Consider the following 18,287-nt stretch of genomic DNA (forward strand, 5'->3'; position numbering starts at 1 on the left):
TGCTCTGCTATCCAGGTTGGAGTCCAGTGGTGGGATTATAGCTCACTGTGGCTTAGTCCCAAGTAGCTGGGACTACAGGTTCCTGCCACCCCATGGCCATTATATATAGAGAGAGAGAGAGAAAGAGAGTTTGTTTTTTTGTTTTTTTGTTTTTTTGTTTTTGGTAGAGACGGGGGTCTTGCTATGTTGCCTAGGCTGATCTCAAACTCCGGGCCTCAGGCAATCCTCCTGCCTCAGCCTCCCAAAGTGCTGGGATTATAGAAGTGAGCTACCACACCCACAGAAGTTTTCTTTTCATTTTTGAGACGGAATTTTGCTCTGTCGCCCAGGTTGGAGTGCAGTGGCATGATCTCAGTTCACTGCAGCCTCCACCTCCTGAGTTCAAGCAATTCTCCTGCCTCAGCCTCCCTAGTAATGGGGATTACAGACATGCACCACCATGCTCAGCTATTTTTTTTTTTTTTTTTTGAGACGGAGTTTCGCTTTTGTTGCCCAGGCTAGAAGGCAATGGTGCGATCTCGGCTCACCGCAAACTCCATCTCCCAGGTTCAAGCAATTCTCCTGTCTCAGCCTCCTGAATAGCTGGAATTACAGGCATGTGCCACCATGCTTGGCTAATTTTTTTGTATTTTCAGTAGAGACGGGGTTTCTCCATGTTGATTAGGCTGGTCTTGAACTCCCGACCTCAGGTGATCCGCACACCTCAGCCTCCCAAAGTGCTGGGATTACAGGTATTAGCCACCACGCCTAGCCACTAATTTTTATATTTTTAGTAGAGACAGGATTTCAACATGTTGCCCAGACTGGTCTTGAATTCCTGACCTCAAGTGATCCACCTGCCTCGGCCTCCCAAAGTGCTGGGATGGGTGCGAACCACCACGCCTGCAGAAGTTTTCTTAAGCCTCCTTGTAAATCCTCTATTTTTCACTGTTCCCCACACAGTGTTACAAACCACAAGTTCTTGGGACCTGAATGCAACTGAAATTGACTTGAGGCCAAAAGAGTTTTCCCAGACAAGACTTCATTGGAGTTTATGCCTGGGTATTGAGGGAGACAGCACAAGAGAAAGGGAGCAAATTCGCTGGCTGACTCTTGGAAATGAGCCAGTAGGACTTTTTTTTATTAGGCAAAGCTCTGGAATTGACATTAGCGGGAGGATATACAGGCTGGGCAAAACATGTGAGGAGCAGGGCACTCAGGTGGGCACTTGTCTGGCTGCGATGGTTATCTTGAGTAATGGGCCACGTGGTGTTCTGGCAGGTGCAACAGGGCTGTAAATCAATTGTTCAGCTTTCCTTCCGGAGTTGGGACACTCACACCCTTGGTTACTTCCTAAGGCCAGTTCCTGAAATTCTTTTCTTTTTCTTTTGTTTGAGACAGAGTCTTGGGCCGTTGTGCCCAGGCTGGAGTGCAGTGGTGCGATCTCAGCTCACTGCAACCTCCTTCTCCCAGATTCAAGCGATCCTCCTGCTTCAACCTCCCGAGTAGCTGGGATTATTTTTAGTAGAAATGGGGTTTCACCATGTTGGCCACGCTGGTCTCAAACACCTGACCTCAAGTGAGCCATCCGCCTCGGCCTCCCAAAGTGCTAGGACTACAGGCATGAGCCACCACGCCCGGTCTCATTATTGATTCTTTTTGCTTCCACGGACAACTTTTGATTTCCTATCTTCCATCTGAGGGCATTCAGGGCTTTTGGGCCTTTGTGTGTAGACAGTCAACTCTGTGGAGCTGAGATCCTAGAGAATATGGCCAGAGAGAAATATGAACTGTACTCCATTCGCAGCTAGCAAAACTTTCCTTTCTTTGAGCTGTCTTTGGAGCGGTTCTAGATTTTGGGAGGACAGCTGTAGATCTCTGCATCCTTGGTTAAGTCATAACCTTGGTTAAGGCTTATAGATTTCACTTGAGAGAGTACCTGTGGTAAAGAAGTTCAAAAGCCAGGAATACCAGCTGTTTGTCTCAGCTAAAAACTGGTAATATGGCTGGGCACTGTGGCTCACGCCTGTAATCCCAGCACTTTGGGAGGCCGAGGCGGATGGGTCACCTGAGGTCTGGAGTTCAAGACCAGCCTGACCAACATGGTGAAACCCCGTCTCTACTAAAAATACAAAAATTAGCCGGGCATGCTGATGCCTGCCTGTAGTTCCAGCTACTTGGGAGGCTGAGACAAAAGAATTGTTTGAACCTAGGAGGCAGAGGTTGCAGTGAGCTGAGATTGCACCACTGCACTCCAGCCTGGGCAACACACTGAGACTCCATCTCAAAAATAAAATACATAAATAAAATCTGGTAATAATAAATTTAAGAGTATTTATTTTAAAGAGTTCTAGGCCGGGCACGGTGGCTTAAGCCTGTAATCCCAGCACTTCGGGAGGCCGAGACGGGTGGATCACGAGGTCAGGAGATCGAGACCATCCTGGCTAACACGGTGAAACCCCATCTCTACTAAAAAATACAAAAAACTAGCCGGGCAAGGTGGCGGGCGCCTGTAGTTCCAGCTACTCAGGAGGCTGAGGCAGGAGAATGGCATGAACCTGGGAGGCGGAGCTTGCAGTGAGCTGAGATCTGGCCACTGCATTCCAGCCTGGGCGGCAGAGCGAGACGCCGTCTCAAAATAAATAAATAAATAAATAAAATAAAGAGCTCTATAGTTAGAAGTCAGCTTAATCAAAAGCTGATATCCGGCCGAGCGCAGTGGCTCAAGCCTGTAATCCCAGCACTTTGGGAGGCCGAGGTGGGTGGATCACGAGGTCAGGAGATCGAGACCATCCTGGCTAACATGGTGAAACCCCATCTCTACTAAAAACATAAGAAATTAGCCGGGCATGATGGCGGGGGAGGCTGAAGCAGGAGAATGGCGTGAACCCGGGAGGCGGAGCTTGTCACTGCACTCCAGTCTGGGCGACAGAGCAAGACTCCGTCTCAAAAAAAAAAAAAAAGAAAAAAAAGAAAAAGAAAGTGTAATTCACCTAGAGCCAGAGCCCGCTGTGCAGGAGACCGGAATTGTATTATTACTCAAATTAGTCTCCCTGAGCATTCTAGGATCAGAGCTTTTAAGGACAACTCAGTGGGTGGGGGGAAGCTGGTGAGCCAGGAGTGCTGATTGCTCAGGAATGAAATCATGGGGAGTCCAAGCTGTCTTCTCGAGCTGAGTCAGTTCCTGTATAGGGGGCCACAAGATCAGATGAGCCAGTTTATTGATCTGGTGGTGCCCACTGATCCACCAAGTGCAGGGTCTGCAAAATATTCCAAGCACTGATCTTAGGAGCAGTTTAGGGAGGGTCAGAATCTTGTAGCCTCCAGCTGCATGACTCCTAAACCATAATTTCTAATATTGTGGCTAATGTTAATCCTACAAACGCAATCTAGTTTCCAGACAAGACGGAGGTCTGCTGTTGGGCACATTGGCTCATGCTTGTAATCCCAGCACTTTGGGAGGCCGAGGTGGGCTGATCACAAGGTCAAGAGATTGAGACCATCCTGGCCAATATGGTGAAACCTCGTCTCTAGTAAAAATACAAAAATTAGCTGGGCGTGGTGGCATGCACCTGTAGTCCCAGCTACTTGGGAGGTCGAGGCAGGAGAATCACTTGAACCCAGGAGCTGGAGGTTGCAGTGAGCCGAGATGGCGCCACTGCACTCCAGCCTGGCAACATAGTCAGACTCTGTCTCACAAAAAAAAAAAAAAAAAAAGAGGGAGGTCTGCTTTGGGAAAGGCTGTTACCATCTTTGTTTAAACTATAAACTATATTTCTCTCAAAGTTAGTTCAGCCTACATCTAGGAATGAACAAGGACAGCTTGGGGATTAGAAGCAAGATGGAGTCAACTACGTTAGATCTCTTTCACTGTCTCAGCATAATTTTGCAAACGCAGTTTCACTGTGAGGAAATCAATTTCTGTTGTTTAAGCCACACAGTCTGTGATCTTTTTTTTTTTTTTTTTTGAGACAGAGTCTCGCTCTGTCACAATTATCCTGCCCCAGCCTCCTGAGTAGGTGGGTAGCTGGGATTATGGGCACACATCACCATGACCAATTTTTTTTTTTTGTATTTTTAGTAGAGACAGGGTTTCACCATGTTGGCCAGGCTGGTCTCAAACTCCTGACCTCGTGATCCACCCGCCTCGGTCTCCCAAAGTGTTGGAGTTACAAGCATGAGCCACCGCGCCTGGCCATCTGTGGTCTTTTTGATGGCAGCCCTAGCTGACCAGCCTATCTCCTTAGCTCAATGGTCAAAGTTAGCATTACCGGCCAGGCGCGGTGGCTCAAGCCTGTAATCCCAGCACTTTGGGAGGCCGAGACGGGTGGATCACGAGGTCAGGAGATCGAGACCATCCTGGCTAACACGGTGAAACCCCGTCTCTACTAAAAATACAAAAAAACTAGCCGGGCGAGGTGGCGGGCGCCTGTATTCCCCCCTACTCCGGAGGCTGAGGCAGGAGAATGGCATAAACCCTGGAGGCGGAGCTTGCAGTGAGCTGAGATCCGGCCACTGCACTCCAGCCAGGGCAACAGAGCAAGACTCCGTCTCAAAAAAAAAAAAGCAAAAGGCTGGGCGCGGTGGCTCAAGCCTGTAATCCCAGCACTTTGGGAGGCCGAGACGGGCGGATCACGAGGTCAGGAGATCGAGACCATCCTGGCTAACACAGTGAAACCCCGTCTCTACTAAAAATACAAAAAAACTAGCCGGGCGAGGTGGCGGGCGCCTGTAGTCCCAGCTACTCGGGAGGCTGAGGCAGGAGAATGGCGTAAAACCCGGGAGGCGGAGCTTGCAGTGAGCTGAGATCCGGCCACTGCACTCCAGTCCGGGCGACAGAGCGAGACTCCGCCTCAAAAAAAAAAAAAAAAAAAAAAAAAAAAAAGCAAAAAAAAAAAACAAAGTTAGCATTACCAATCTCGGCCCTTGATGGGATTCAGGTACCAAGAAGGACACGGCGTCCCTGCGAAGTACTCTTCCCCACAGCTGCAAGACCAGATTTTAATCATGAGGAAGCAGCAGACAAGGCCAGAAACTGGGACTGTCCACAGGACAACTGGCCAGGGCTCTTCAAACAGACAGGGTCAGTCCAGCTGCTACAGATGCGAGGTAAGAAAAAAAAAAAAGCCAACATCAGGAGCCTCTCTGAACCTATTGTGATTTGGAGGCTGTCTAATTTATTTACAAATCAAAAAAAGTTATATATAAAATTATTATACGATCTTATCATTTTATAAATTAATATAATTATTATATAATGATTATAAATTAATAAATGTTTTAATTTTTTTTTTTTTTTTGAGACGGAGTCTTGCTCTGTCCCCCGGGCTGGAGTGCAGTGGCCGGATCTCAGCTCACTGCAAGCTCCACCTCCCGGGTTCACGCCATTCTCCTACCTCAGCCTCCCGAGTAGCTGGCACTACAGGCGCCTGCCACCTCGCCCGGCTAGTTTTTTTTTTTTTTTTTTTGTATTTTTAGTAGAGACAGGGTTTCACCATGTTAGCCAGGATGGTCTCGATCTCCTGACCTCGTGATCCGCCCGTCTCGGCCTCCCAAAGTGCTGGGATTACAGGCTTGAGCCACCGCGCCCGGCCAAATGTTTTAATTTATATATAAATTATTATTTTTGTACATTATCTATCTATCTACATACATATGGATATAGCTATCTCGAATGTCAGGTCAGGCATGTGCCACTGTGCTCAACTTGAATTTTATATCATTTTATTGTATTTTATTCTATTTTTTGGAAACAGGGTCTTGCTCTGTCACCCAGGCTGGAGTGCAGTGGCATGAACACAGCTCATTGCAGCCTCAACTTCGACCTCTTAGGCTCAAGTGTTCCTTCTGTCTCTAACTCTTGAGTAGTTGGGACTACAGGTGCTCACCACCATGCCTGGCCAATTTTTTTGTGTGTGTATGTGATGGACTCTCATTCTGTCACCCAGGCTGGAGTACAGTGGCACCATCTCGGCTCACTGCAAGCTCCGCCTCCCGGGTTCACCCCATTCTCCTGCCTCAGCCTCCCGAGTAGCTGGGACTACAGGCGCCCGCCACCACACCCGGCTAATTTTTGTATTTTTAGTAAAGACGGGGTTTCACCGTGTTAGCCAGGATGGTCTTGATCTCCTGACCTCGTGATCTGCCTGCCTTGGCCTCCCAAAGTGCTGGGATTATAGGCATGAGCCACCACCCCTGGCCCATCCAGCAAGTATTTATTGAACTGTGTACCAGGCACTGGTCTAGGCACTCAGGAAGATACAGCTGTAAACAAAACAGAGATGTCCAACCTCCTCGAGCTAACATTCTAAGGCTATGCTGTCCAAAATGGTAGCTAGAAACCTCATGTAGCTAGTGCGCACTTGAAATGTGACTAGTCCAAACTGTCATGTGATTAAGTGCAAAATGCACAGTAAATTTCAAAGCTTTAGCATGCACACACACAAACATACAAAGGTTTAAATATCTCAGTAACTTTTTAATATGGATACATGTTGAAGAGATAATATTTGGGATACATTGTGTTAAGTCAAATATATTATTATTAATGTTAACTTCACTTGTCTTTTTTTTTTTTTTTTTTTTTGAGGAGGAGGAGTCTCGCTCTGTCGCCCGGACTGGAGTGCAGTGGCCGGATCTCAGCTCACTGCAAGCTCCGCCTCCTGGGTTTACGCCATTCTCCTGCCTCAGCCTCCCTAGTAGCTGGGACTACAGGCGCCTGCCACCTCGCCCGGCTAGTTTTTGTATTTTTAGTAGAGACGGGGTTTCACCATGTTAGCCAGGATGGTCTCGATCTCCTGACCTCGTGATCCGCCCGTCTCGGCCTCCCAAAGTGCTGGGATTACAGGCTTGAGCCACCGCGCCCGGCCCACTTGTCTTTTTTTTTTGTCTTTTTTTTGAGATGGAGTTTCACTCTTGTTGCCCAGGCTGGAGTGCAATGGCGGGATCTCGGCTCACCACAACCTCCGCCTCCTGGGTTCAAGCTATTCTCCTGCCTTAGCCTCCTGAGTATCTGGGATTAAGGTATGAGCCACCACGCCCAGTTAAGTTTGTATTTTTAGTAGAGACGGGGTTTTTCCATGTTTGTCAGGCTGGTCTCGAACTCCCGACCTTAGGTGATCTGCCCGCCTCGGCCTCCCAAAGTGCTGGGTTTACAGGTGTGAGCCACTGTGCCCGGCTTCACTTGTTTTTTTTTTTTTTTTTTTGAGATGGAGTCTCGCTCTGTTGCCCAGGCTGGAGTGCAGTGGTGCAATCTCGGCTCACTGCAAGCTCCGCCTCCTGGGTTTAAGCCATTCTCCTGCCTCAGCCTCCCGAGTAGCTGGGACTACAGGCGCCTGCCACCTCGCCCGGCTAATTTTTTGTATTTTTCGTAGAACCGGGGTTTCACCGTGTTAGCCAGGATGGTCTCGATCTCCTGACCTTGTGATCCGCCCGCCTTGGCCTCCCAAAGTGCTGAGATTACAGGCGTGAGCCACTGCACCCGGCCACTTTTTTTTTTTTTTTACTTTTTAAAATTGTAGTTACTATGAACAATGAAATAAATAAATATATGGTATGTTAGCGAGTGATACATTCTTTGGGAAAAACGATCAGGACTGGGCACAGTGGCTCGCGCCTATAATCTCAGCACTTTGGGAGGCCGAGGTGGGAGGATTGCTTGAGATTAGGAGTTTGAGACCAGCCTGGCAACAAAGAGAGACCCCATCTTTATAAACAATTTTTAAAATTAGACAGATATGGTGGTAGGTGCCTGTAGTCTCAGCTACTTGGTAGGCAGAGGCAGGGGGATTGCTGGAGCCAGGAGGTTAAGGCTGCAGTGAGCCGAGATCATGCCACTGCACTCCAGCCTGGGTGACAAGAGAGAGACCTTCTTTCAAAACAAAACAAAACCCCCTGTTCCTCAAGCAAGATGCCAGATGTACCTGGGTCAGTCCAGACTCCTGACCCATGTGGTTTAGGAGCAGCAAGGAGGAGGGAGGGGTCCCAGGAAAAGGGAACAGCCTACCTCTGGGCCTTTGCACTGGCTCATCCTGCTTCCGGAATGCTCCTCCTAATATCCATTCTGCTCCTCCCCTCCCCTCCTTCAGGTCTTTCTGCAGATGTCACCTCAGTGAAGCTTTCTCTGATACCCCTGTCTAAAACTGCAAAGCCTCCTGAGTAGCTGGTACCACAGGGGCACGCCACCACGCCCGCCTAATTTTTGTTTTTGTTTTGGTAGAGTTGGGGGGGGTCCCACTATTTTGCCCCGGCTAGTCTCAAACTCCTGGGCTCAAGCGATCCTCCCACCTTGGCCTCCCAAAATGTTGGGATTACAGGCATGAACGGAGGGGTGTGCGGAGCGGTGTGAAACCCCTAATCGTCATTGGTCCCTAGCACAGTCTCTTCTGCCCATGGCTCCTTAAAGGGCAGGCTGGCCTGTGGGGAGAGGCGGGAGCTGGGTCAAAAGGGCATCAGGTCTCACCCTCCCTTCTACTCGCAGCCAGATGGGCAGTCACCTGGGCTCTGGGATGATCCTTTCTGTGCAGAGTCCGCCTGCGGTGCCACTGGTGCAGGGAGGCGCGGGCCTCGGAGCTGAGCCCCCGGGGAGCGCGGTCTGTTTCGGGCTGGTAGTGGGCAATGTGGTGCAGCGCCCCAAACCACGTGGTCAGGTAGTACCCAGCTGGGGACAGAAAGGGAGGTCAGCTTGGCCCTCTAGGCTTCCCTGGTCGCCCCAGATACCCCTGAAGTTTGCCTGCCGTCCCTCCTGCTGCGGGAGGAGGCTGTTTGGGATCCCGGAGGTACTGGATCGTTGGGTTCCAGCATTCTGGAGTTGGGGACTCACCCTCTCCCCGCAGCTCGTCTGGATCTAAGAGCTCCATAAGAAACTCCACGTCTAGCTGCGTCTCCCCAATATCTGGGCTCCAGATGAGTTCCTCAGTCAGCGCCGGCAGGAAGGCGTCGGCCCCCAAAGGATCTGGGAAAGCCCGAGGAAAGGTCCTGAGATGGATGGGGGCGCGCAGACACCTTCCATCTGATCCCCAGGACCGTGAGGGCTGGCTGCTCCTCCACCTGGTCGGGCATGACAGCGCCTCCTACCAGAATCCCCAGGACCGCGTGGACGACTCCCACCAGTGCTACCCTCTCCCTCGAAGTGCGCCTGCATACTCGCTTCCTGCCTGGTTCCCCCATCAAGGCGCTCCCCACCACGCTAGATGTTGACACCTCCCTTACCTTGGTTCTCGCCCCGAGCCAGGCCCATGTAGACATCTCTGCACACCTCCAACAGAAGCGCCACCTTGCGGCGCGGGGCGCAGGCAGCGTGGAGATGTGCAAGGCGCTCGTGGATGCGACTCCGCAAGGCGGGGGCGGGGCCCTGCCCCTCCGGCCCCGCCCCCTGTGCTCCCGGAGGCCCCGCCCCCGCCCGCAGGGCTGTTTGTCGCCGCCGCAGCAGTCGCAGCTCCGGTGCTCGGAGTGTGCGGAGTCGCGTCCACAGGGCCGGCTTCAAGGGCGCCAATACCGCCTGGCACACAGCCATCTCCAGCGCAGGGCCTGCGGGGGGTAGGGGACGGGTGAGTACAGGGCTGCCAAGTTGCCCCACGCCCACCCACGCAATCCACTCACCCTGGCACACCGCCACCCCTGCCTAGCTATGGTCCCCCGTGAGTGCAGACATGGGTGTGAACACGTATGGAAGAGTGAGCCTGGGTGTGAACTTGAGCGCACATGTGGGCGATAGAAGGCGTGGGATGTGTAGGAAGGGGGTGTGGATGCAGAAGGAAACGTCTGTGCGCGGATGGAGTGGACGAAGTCGCACACTAGAACCCATGGGGGCTCCCTTCCCGTCCTCCCATTACCTGGATCCTCGTCCTTCTTGGGGACCCCAGGACCCCTGCTCCCAAAGACAGCCCTGATGTAGGAGTCCTTTGCCAGGTGATCCTGGAGGTCAGTAAGGAGGTGCCGCACATCCTGAAGCAGCTCCGTGGCCGGGTCCCCAGACCCGTGGGGACCTCCAGAATCTGAGGCGATGCGCACCCGAAGGCTTCGGTACTGCCTGGCCACGTAGCTGCTACGGGCCCTAACCAGAGACTGGATGTGCATGGTGAGCACTTCCTCGGGGCCTTCCTCTTCAGGGTCGTCCTCCCTTCCTTCCTCCCTTCCTTCAGGGTCTTCTTCCTCCTCCTCCAGGAGGCTGGCAAGAGCCGGCCCAGGATGGTCCACTTCCGGGCTGAGCGGGCCTTTCACCCAGGAGACCCCGTGAGGTGCAGGGTTCCTGGGGGCTGGAAGTGAGGAGGGGGTTCGGTCCCTAGAACAGGGCAGCAGCTCCCTCCTCCCTCAGAGGTCCAGGGCCCTGCCCAGCTAACCTGGATCATGTCTCTGCGCAGCCTCTGACTCTGTTTCTCGAGGGATCTGCTCCCTCCCCCAGCCTCTGTGGGTCTCCACGTAGAGCTGGTTCACAATGCAAAGCACCTTCCCTGGGGTGTCCTGTTGGACCCTGCCAATCTGCAGAGGATCTGAGGCCAGCAGAAGTGAGAAGGTGTCCTAGGTATTCAGGGGACCAACTCTGGTCCCTTCAAGGCACCAGGAGACTTACTTCCCAGCTTCATTGCTGGAGGTGCTGAGGCTTAGCTCCTGGCTCCTCCTCAGTCAGACTCAGGAGTCCAGGTCCCCAGTTTCCTTCTCACTTCCACCCAGGAATCCAGGCCTCCCAGTTCCTTCCTCCTCCAATCCTGTCCTCTGTTAGGATCTAGGAATACAGGCTCCCATCCCCCCTTCCCTCTGGCACTACAAAGTCCAGGCCTCCAGCTCTCTCTAGCCCCCAGTTCTATATTCCCCTCAAACCCAGTAGTCTGGGCCCCAAAGCCCCATTCATTCTCTTGGAGCAAGGAAATTGGCAGGTTGGCTGTGCCCTCTTTAGAGAACCATGCCTCACCTGTGTGTTCATCTCTGGGCCCTAGAGTGGGAGGGGGCAAGAGCAGGGTTCTGGGCAGAACATCCCTGAGAATAGAGAGGTGGGAGCCCCAGTGTCAGTGGGGTGTCTTAGGGAAGGGTCCCCCTTAGTGCTTCAGATGGGTGACCTGTACCTGCTAGCTGATAGAAAGGCCAGGAGATGGGGTAGGTCTGGCATGCAGAGGTTGGAGGATTCCAGGGACACACCTGGGGTGGGGAAGGAAGAAGAAGAAAGTAAACTTGAGTGGTGGCAGTCTTCTGTCCCCTGGGACGCTCTTGCTCCCCCATTCCTTCAGAAACCCCCCAGGGACCTTCAGAACAGGGAAGTTCCCACTCCTTGGAGTCCCCATCTTTACTCTTGCATACCACTTATGCCACCAACAAGGATTCATTCATTAAACAAACACTTACTGAGCCCTTAGTCATTTCCAGGCACTGGAGATACAGTTATCAAAAGACAGACAAGTTCACTGCCTTCCTGTAGCTTACCTTCTAGTGGGGGGCGGAGGGGGAAAAGGCAGAATATAAATGAGTAAACAGTCGGGGCATGGTGGCTCACGCCTGTAATTCCAACACTTGGAGAAGCCGAGGTGGGCGGATCACCTGAGGTCAGGAGTTCGAGAGCAGCCTGGCCAACATGGCGAAACCTCGTCTCTACTAAAAATACAAAAATTAGCCAGGCATGGTGGTGGGCGCCTGTAATCCCAGATACTTGGGAGCCTGAGGCAGGAGAATCGCTTGAACCCGGGAAGTGGAGATTGAAGTGAGCTGAGATTGAGCCATTACACTCCAGTCTGGGCGACAAAAGTGAGACTCTGTCTCAATAAATAAACAAATAAACAAAACGTTAAAAAATGAATAAACAAAGTGGATATTGTATTGAGTGCTATGAAGGAAATGGAGTGATTAAAAGTGACCAGGAGGCCAGGTGTGGTGACTCATGCCTGTAATCCCATCACTTTGGGAGGCTGAGGTGGGTGGATCACTTGAGGTCAGGAGTTCAAGACCAGCCTGGCCAACATGGCAAAACCCATCTCTATTAAAAATACAAAAAATCAGGGGGTGGCAGCCTAGGGGAGGGATAGCATTAGGAGAAATACCTAATGTAGATGATGGGTTGATGGGTGCAGCAAACCCCCATGGCACCTGTATACCTATGTAACAAACCTGCACGTTCTGGACATGTATCCTAGAAGTTAAAGTATGATAAAAAATAAATAAGTAAATATAAAAATAAACCAAAAAATTAGTCGTGTGTGGTGGTGTGCACCTGTAATCCCAGCTACTTGGGAGGCTGAGGCATGAGAATTGCTTGAAGCTGGGAGGTAGAGGTGGCAATGAGTGGAGACTGGGCCACTGCACTCTAGCCTGAGCGACAGAGTGAGACTCTGTCTAAAAAAAGGAAAAGAAAAAGAAAAAGTGACCAAGGGACCATCTTTTAACTATGATGGTCAAGAAAGATTACATTTCTGCAGAGGCCTGGAGGATGGAGACTAAACCAGCGCCTCCAGGGAAAGCATTCTTACAGGAAGAACCCAAGCAGAGGTCCTGAAGCTGGAACACACTTAGCATGCTAAAGACACACAGAGGGCCGGGTGCAGTGGCTCACGCCTGTAATCCCAGCACTTTGGGAGGCCGAGGCAGGCGGATCACAAGGTCGGGAGATCGAGACCATGGTGAAACCCTGTCTCTACTAAAAATACAGAAAAAAAAAAAAATTAGCTGGGCATGGTGGCGGGCACCTGTAGTCAAAGCTACTCAGGAGGCTGAGGCAGGAGAATGGTGTGAACCTGGGAGGTGGGGCTTGCAGTGAGCCAAGATCGCGCCACTGCACTCCAGCCTGGGTGACAGAGTGAGACTCTGTCTCAAAAAAAAAAAAAAAGACACACAGAGGGGAACAGTGTGCCTCGGGTAGAGTGATTAAGGAGTAACAGATGGAGAGACAGGCAGGAACTATATCACACAGCACCTTATAGATCATGACAAGGAGTTTGCATTTGTGTCTAAGGGTGTCGCGTGTTCTTTGCAGGATTTGGGGTGGGGTGTATAACATCTAATTAATATTGAAAAATATCTTGGGCTCACAATGGATTGCGGGAAGGAAAGGGAGATAGGATTAGAAATATTCATCAGCTTTTTTGGAAGCAAAGCTGACAAGTGTTTTTGTTTTGTTTTGTGTTTTGGCAGGGTTTCCCTCTGTTGCCAAGGCTGGAGGGCAGTGGTGTGATCTTGGCTCGCGGCAACCTCCGCCTCCTGGGTTCAAGCTACTCTCGTGCCTCAGCCTCCCAAGTAACTGGGATTATAGTCGCGCGTCACCAAGCCCGGCTAATTTTTGTATTTTTTGTAGAGACGGGGGTTTTGCTGTGTTGGCCAGGCTGGTCTCAAAATCCTGGCCTCAAGCGATCCACCCGCTTCGACCTCCCAAAGTGTTGGGATTACAAGCATGAGCCACCACGCCGATCTTAGTGATCAATTGACTGTGGGCTGGATACTCAGGGGAGGTGCCTTACCTCTGGCAGTCTTCTGGATCTGGTAGCTGTTGACTTCTCCTGGTAATAGTCCTGTCCTCAACACCAGGACCTGGCTGGGGTCATGTCCTACGACCAAGAAACTCTGGGGATAGAGATAAAGGCCGGCATGACAAAAGTGTGCACAGATGTCTGTTACTTTTGCCTGACTAGCATCCATTTCCCTTATTTTGGGTTCCACACCCCAAATTTCCTTTAAGGGAACACTTTCCCTACTGTCAGTCCATGTGGATGGGGCTGACTTCCCCCAAGCCCCGAGGGTGGGCCCATGACCTGATCTAGCCAATAGGATGACGGTGCTCTCAGCCCACTGTTTCGTTCAGGGACGGGCATGTGACTCAAGCTCAGCCAGTGGACATCTTCCACAGGAGTTTTTTTTATTTTTTCTTTCTGTTTTTGAGATGGAGTCTTGCTCTGTTGCCCAGGCTGGAGTGCAGTGGCAGTCTCTGCCCACTGCAAACTCCGCCTCCTGGGTTCAAGCGATTCTTCTGCCTCAGCCTCCCAACTAGCCGGGATTACAGCGCCTGCCACCATGCCCGGCTAATTTTTGTATTTTTAGCAGAGAGGGTTTCACCACGTTGGCCAGGCTAGTCTTGAACTCCTGACCTCAAGTGATCCGCCCTCCTCGGCCTCTTATAGTGCTGGGATAATAGGCGTGAGCCACTGCATGCTGGAGCTCTTTTGGGAAGACTTCATCTATTACACTGGTGTTGCTAAACTGGTGGGAGACAGCTCTGAGCTGGGAAGGACAACACCCTCCTGAGGAGGAAGCTGTGGTAGCCCCCGTTTGCTGTCCCCTCAAATCTATTCCACATTCACTGCAGAATTCCTTGTTCACGGCATTAATATACCCAGCCATGAGTATGACTGATATATGGATTATGATTGATATAGGTGGTGGTTTTTAGCTCTAGTTGTATACGTCCCAAGAGAGCTGTTAAAAAATATTGCTACAGCCAGGCACGGTGGCTCACGCCTGTAATCCCAGCACACTTTGGGAGGCCGAGGCGGGTGGATCATCTGAGGTCGGGAGTTCGAGACCACCCTGGCCAACGTGGTGAATCCCGGTCTCTACTAAAAATACAAAAATTAGCCGATGTTAATGGCGGGTGCCTGTAATCCCAGCTACTTGGGAGGCTGAGGCAGGAGAATCACTTGAACCCGGGAGGCAGAGGTTGCAGTGAGCCAATATCGTGCTGCTGCACTCTGGCCTGGGTGACAGAGGGAGACTCCATCTCAAAAAATAAATAAATAAATAAAACATAAATAAAAATTTAAAAAAATATTGCTACCTGGGCCCCATCCTTTTTTTTTTTTTTTTTAATAGAGACAGGGCCTTGCTCTGTTGCCCAGGCTGGTCTTGAACTCCTAGGCTTAAGCCATCCTCCCACCTCAGCCTCCCAAAGTGATGGGATTACAGGCATGAGTCACCACACCCGGCCAGCCATCTGTATTTTCTGAATCAGTTGTGAAAACCTTTATTTTGGCCCAGTGCGGTGGCTCACACCTGTAATCCCAGCACTTTGGGAGGCCGAGGTGGGTAGATCACCTGACATCAGGAGTTTGAGACCAGCCTCGCCAATATGGTGAAAACCCATCTGTACTAAAAATACAAAAATTAGCCGGGCATTGTGGCAGGTGCCTGTAATCCCAGCTACTCAGGAGGCTAAGGCAGGAGAATCCCTTGAACCCTGGAGGCGGAGGTTACAGTGAGCCGAGATCATGCCATTGCACTCTGGTCTGGGCAACGAGAGTGAAACTCTCAAAATTAAAAAAAAATAAATAAATAAAACCTTTATTTTTCCTGTAAAATAAACAGATGCAAGTGGTGCCTCCGTGCTTCCAGCCTGGAATGCACACAGGTGCTTGGGCCTGGGGCGGCCCCGGGGCAGCTGTGAGGGAAGTCCAAGAGAATTATAGCTATGCTGGCCTCGATGTCACTGAGCTGCTGATCTAAAGCCAGCAGCCGCCTTTTTGGTTATGTTAGGAAGATAAATGCCTATTTGTTTAAGCCACTGTAGGACAGAGGTTTGTTATTTTCTGTCCCAAATATCCAAAATTCCTCACAGTTGAAAGCAAAGCCAAGAAATGGGATGAAGAGAAATTTCTAAGTGTTCTGAAGTTCAGCATCCAGACCTTCTTGAAACTACATTTTTTTTTTTTAAAACAGGGTCTTGCTCCATCACCCAGGCTGGAGTGCAGTGGTGTGATCTCAGCTCACTGCAGCCTTGACCTCCTGAGCTCAAATGATCCTCCCACCTCAGCCTCCTGAGTAGCTAGGACTGCAGGCATGAGCCATTCCACCCAGCAATAAATAGCCTTTCTGGTTTGCCCAGTTTGTGTTGCGTTTGTTGCTAGTAACCAGCAGAGTCCTAATCTAGGGTGTCATGGGGGTCAGGACGGGCCCCCAGCTGTGAGTACTCACCCCCATTGGCCACAGCCCCATGAGGGCCTCCGCATCCTGGGTATCCAGCTCTGGCACATGCCATATCCCCGATGTTCTCTGCAGGCGAAGAAGTGGCTCTAGGGTGCTGAGGACCCCTAGAGGGGTCCTGTCTGCTTTTTTCACCTGTGGTGGGACCAGCCTGGGATGGACAGTGTCCGGGGGTCAGGGGTCAGAGGTGGGCAGTGGGACATTGAGGTGAGGTCAAAGGTATAGGAAGGGGCAGGCCCAGGGCAGAGGCTCAGAGATTCGATTCAGGGTTCTGTAGTGAGGGAGGTGTTGGATGGAAAGGGTTTCTGGATGTAGCAGAAGGACGGCATAGCCTCAGCCCCAGCAGCCCTCACCTCTCCCCCTTTGTGGGGACTTCAGGTGCCTTGTCCTCTGGCTGGGCCATCCTCAGGATGCAGGAAACCAGTGAGTCATGACCTGGGCTCTGGCAGGGAGAAAGGTAAGACTCAAGGCTGCTCCAGCCCCCGGGTCATGTTCGAAGTATTTACAATCAATATGGCAGAGACCCTGACCAGTCAGAATGGACCCCAGAGGCCGCTTGCTGTGGCAGGGGTTAATTCTTTATTTATTTTTGAGATGGAGTCTCACTGTATTGCCCAGGCTGGAGTGCAGTGCCACAATCTCAGCTCACTGTAACCTCTGCCTCCTGGGTTCAAGCGATTCTTGTGCCTCAGCCTCCCGAGTAGTTGGGATTACAGGCGTGCACTACCACGCCTGGGTAATTTTTGTATTTTTTAGTAGAGACAAGGTTTCGCCATGTTACCCAAGCTGGTCTCAAACTCCTGACCTCAAATGATTGCCTCACCTCAGCCACTCAAAGTGCTGAGATTACAGGCGTGAGCCACCACGCCTGGCTGGCAGCGGTTAATTCTTTAGTACTGGATGGTGGGGAATCTGGGGATCCCAGGAGAGAGACCAGCGTGTCTTGCGGTGTGGGGAGACGACTCAAAACAATAGCTCTTTACTAAGTGGTAGGAAATTTTTTTTTTTTTTTTTTTTTTTTTTGAGGCGGAGTCTCGCTCTGTCGCCCGGACTGGAGTGCAGTGGCCGGATCTCAGCTCACTGCAAGCTCCGCCTCCCGGGTTTACGCCATTCTTCTGCCTCAGCCTCCTGAGTAGCTGGGACTACAGGTGCCCGCCACCTCGCCCGGCTAGTTTTTGTATTTTTAGTAGAGATGGGGTTTCACTGTGTTAGCCAGGATGGTCTCGATCTCCTGACCTCGTGATCCGCCCATCTCGGCCTCCCAAAGTGCTGGGATTACAGGCTTGAGCCACCGCGCCCAGCCGGAAATATTTTTAAGATTTTAACAGCCATGGCAGCTGTGTGAATGTGGACCAGCCCTTGACAAAACCCAGTCAGCGCCTGGAAAAGTTCTTGGTCCACAGTAGGCAGTCCATCTATCTGGAAAGGTAATAACATCCCCTCTTCCTCCCTTCCACACCATGGAGGGGCCACTGAATCTCTTCCCCAGTGTTTTATTATGAAAAATTTCAGACAGAGAAAAGCTGAAAGAAGCATACAGGAAACATCCATATGCCCACCACTGAGATTCTACCATGAATATTTTACTCATCTTGCTTTATCACACATCTGTTCCTCTATCTCTCCATCCACCCATCAGGTCCCAGCTCCTAACCAGGTACAGAGTCCTATGTAGGTTATCACTTGGGGTGGCACTTGTCCCTGCAGCAGTCCCAGGAGCAGGAGACCTGGCTCTGGGGAGGATCCTTCCTTCCCCCTCCCCTCCCCTCCCCTCCCCTCCCCTCCCCTTCCCTTCCCTTCCCTTCATCCAATATTTATTGAATAGAGGCTGGAATTAGGTGCCTGTGCCCTAGAGAGAGGGTGATGAACAGGACAGGCTCCTCCCCTCAGGGCCTGCCATTCTTGTTTGGGAGAGGTATAGCGTATGAATAATAAGCAGCTAAACAAACACATTAGCCCATTGACCAGAAGCCCAGGGTGCTATTAGGAGGGAGGGAGGTGGGGGAGGGAGGCGCAGGTGCCCTGCCCAGGCAAGAGCAGGAAGGAGGGGAGGGGAGGGGAGAGGGAGGCAGATGCCTGCTTGGGTACCGTGGCAGGGGAGGAGGCTGTGGACAGTGCATGGCAGGGGGGGTCAGGGCAGCTGCCTCATACCAAAGGAAGGCAGCAGGGGCTGAAGATGCCAGATGCTCGGTCCCGGGGGGCCCTACCTGTTCTCGGAGGAGAGGCCTGCAGTAGCAGGAAGTGGAGAGAGGAAGCTGAGCAGGCAGGGGGAAGAGGCGGGGCTGGGGTATCTGAAGTCAACTTTCCTCCCTCTTTTTGGGGCCTCAGGCCTTCCTAGGGCTTAGAGGAAGGGACACTGGCAGGCTGGAAGTCCAGGGGTCAGAGCCATGAAGGGCCCCTGTGAGGACCCTCCTGTCACC

The 18,287-nt window shown here is 51.5% G+C and overlaps 1 protein-coding gene across 11 annotated transcripts; it reads right to left on the reverse strand.

The window, feature by feature from the left end:
* Positions 1–1,501: 1,501 nt before the first annotated feature.
* Positions 1,502–18,266, reverse strand: RINL (Ras and Rab interactor like). 11 transcript variants are annotated; one of them, XR_004440826.1, is made up of 13 exons: positions 18,075–18,245; positions 16,221–16,309; positions 15,859–16,018; positions 13,416–13,518; positions 11,040–11,112; positions 10,889–10,953; positions 10,320–10,469; positions 9,813–10,235; positions 9,190–9,507; positions 8,801–8,932; positions 8,475–8,638; positions 8,266–8,394; positions 1,632–1,739 (listed from the first exon to the last, which is right to left on the reverse strand). XR_004440826.1 is itself a non-coding variant. In XM_033226116.1 (12 exons), the coding sequence occupies exons 2-12, from the start codon at positions 16,268–16,270 to the stop codon at positions 1,626–1,628; spliced, it is 1,752 nt and encodes a 583-aa protein (XP_033082007.1). In that variant the 5' UTR covers positions 16,271–16,309; positions 18,075–18,255; the 3' UTR covers positions 1,503–1,625. The 11 variants fall into 11 exon arrangements, 9 of the variants coding, with proteins under 9 accessions (XP_033082014.1, XP_033082007.1, XP_033082013.1 ...); XM_033226116.1 differs by lacking the exon at positions 8,266–8,394 and having other exon boundaries at positions 1,503–1,739; positions 18,075–18,255; XM_033226122.1 differs by lacking the exon at positions 8,266–8,394 and having other exon boundaries at positions 1,503–1,739; positions 15,859–15,936; positions 18,075–18,251.
* Between the last annotated feature and the right edge of the window lie 21 nt (positions 18,267–18,287).

The sequence above is a fragment of the Trachypithecus francoisi genome, unplaced genomic scaffold (assembly GCF_009764315.1).
Source record: "Trachypithecus francoisi isolate TF-2019V2 unplaced genomic scaffold, Tfra_2.0 Lachesis_group12, whole genome shotgun sequence".
NCBI classification, from domain to species: Eukaryota; Metazoa; Chordata; class Mammalia; order Primates; family Cercopithecidae; genus Trachypithecus; species Trachypithecus francoisi.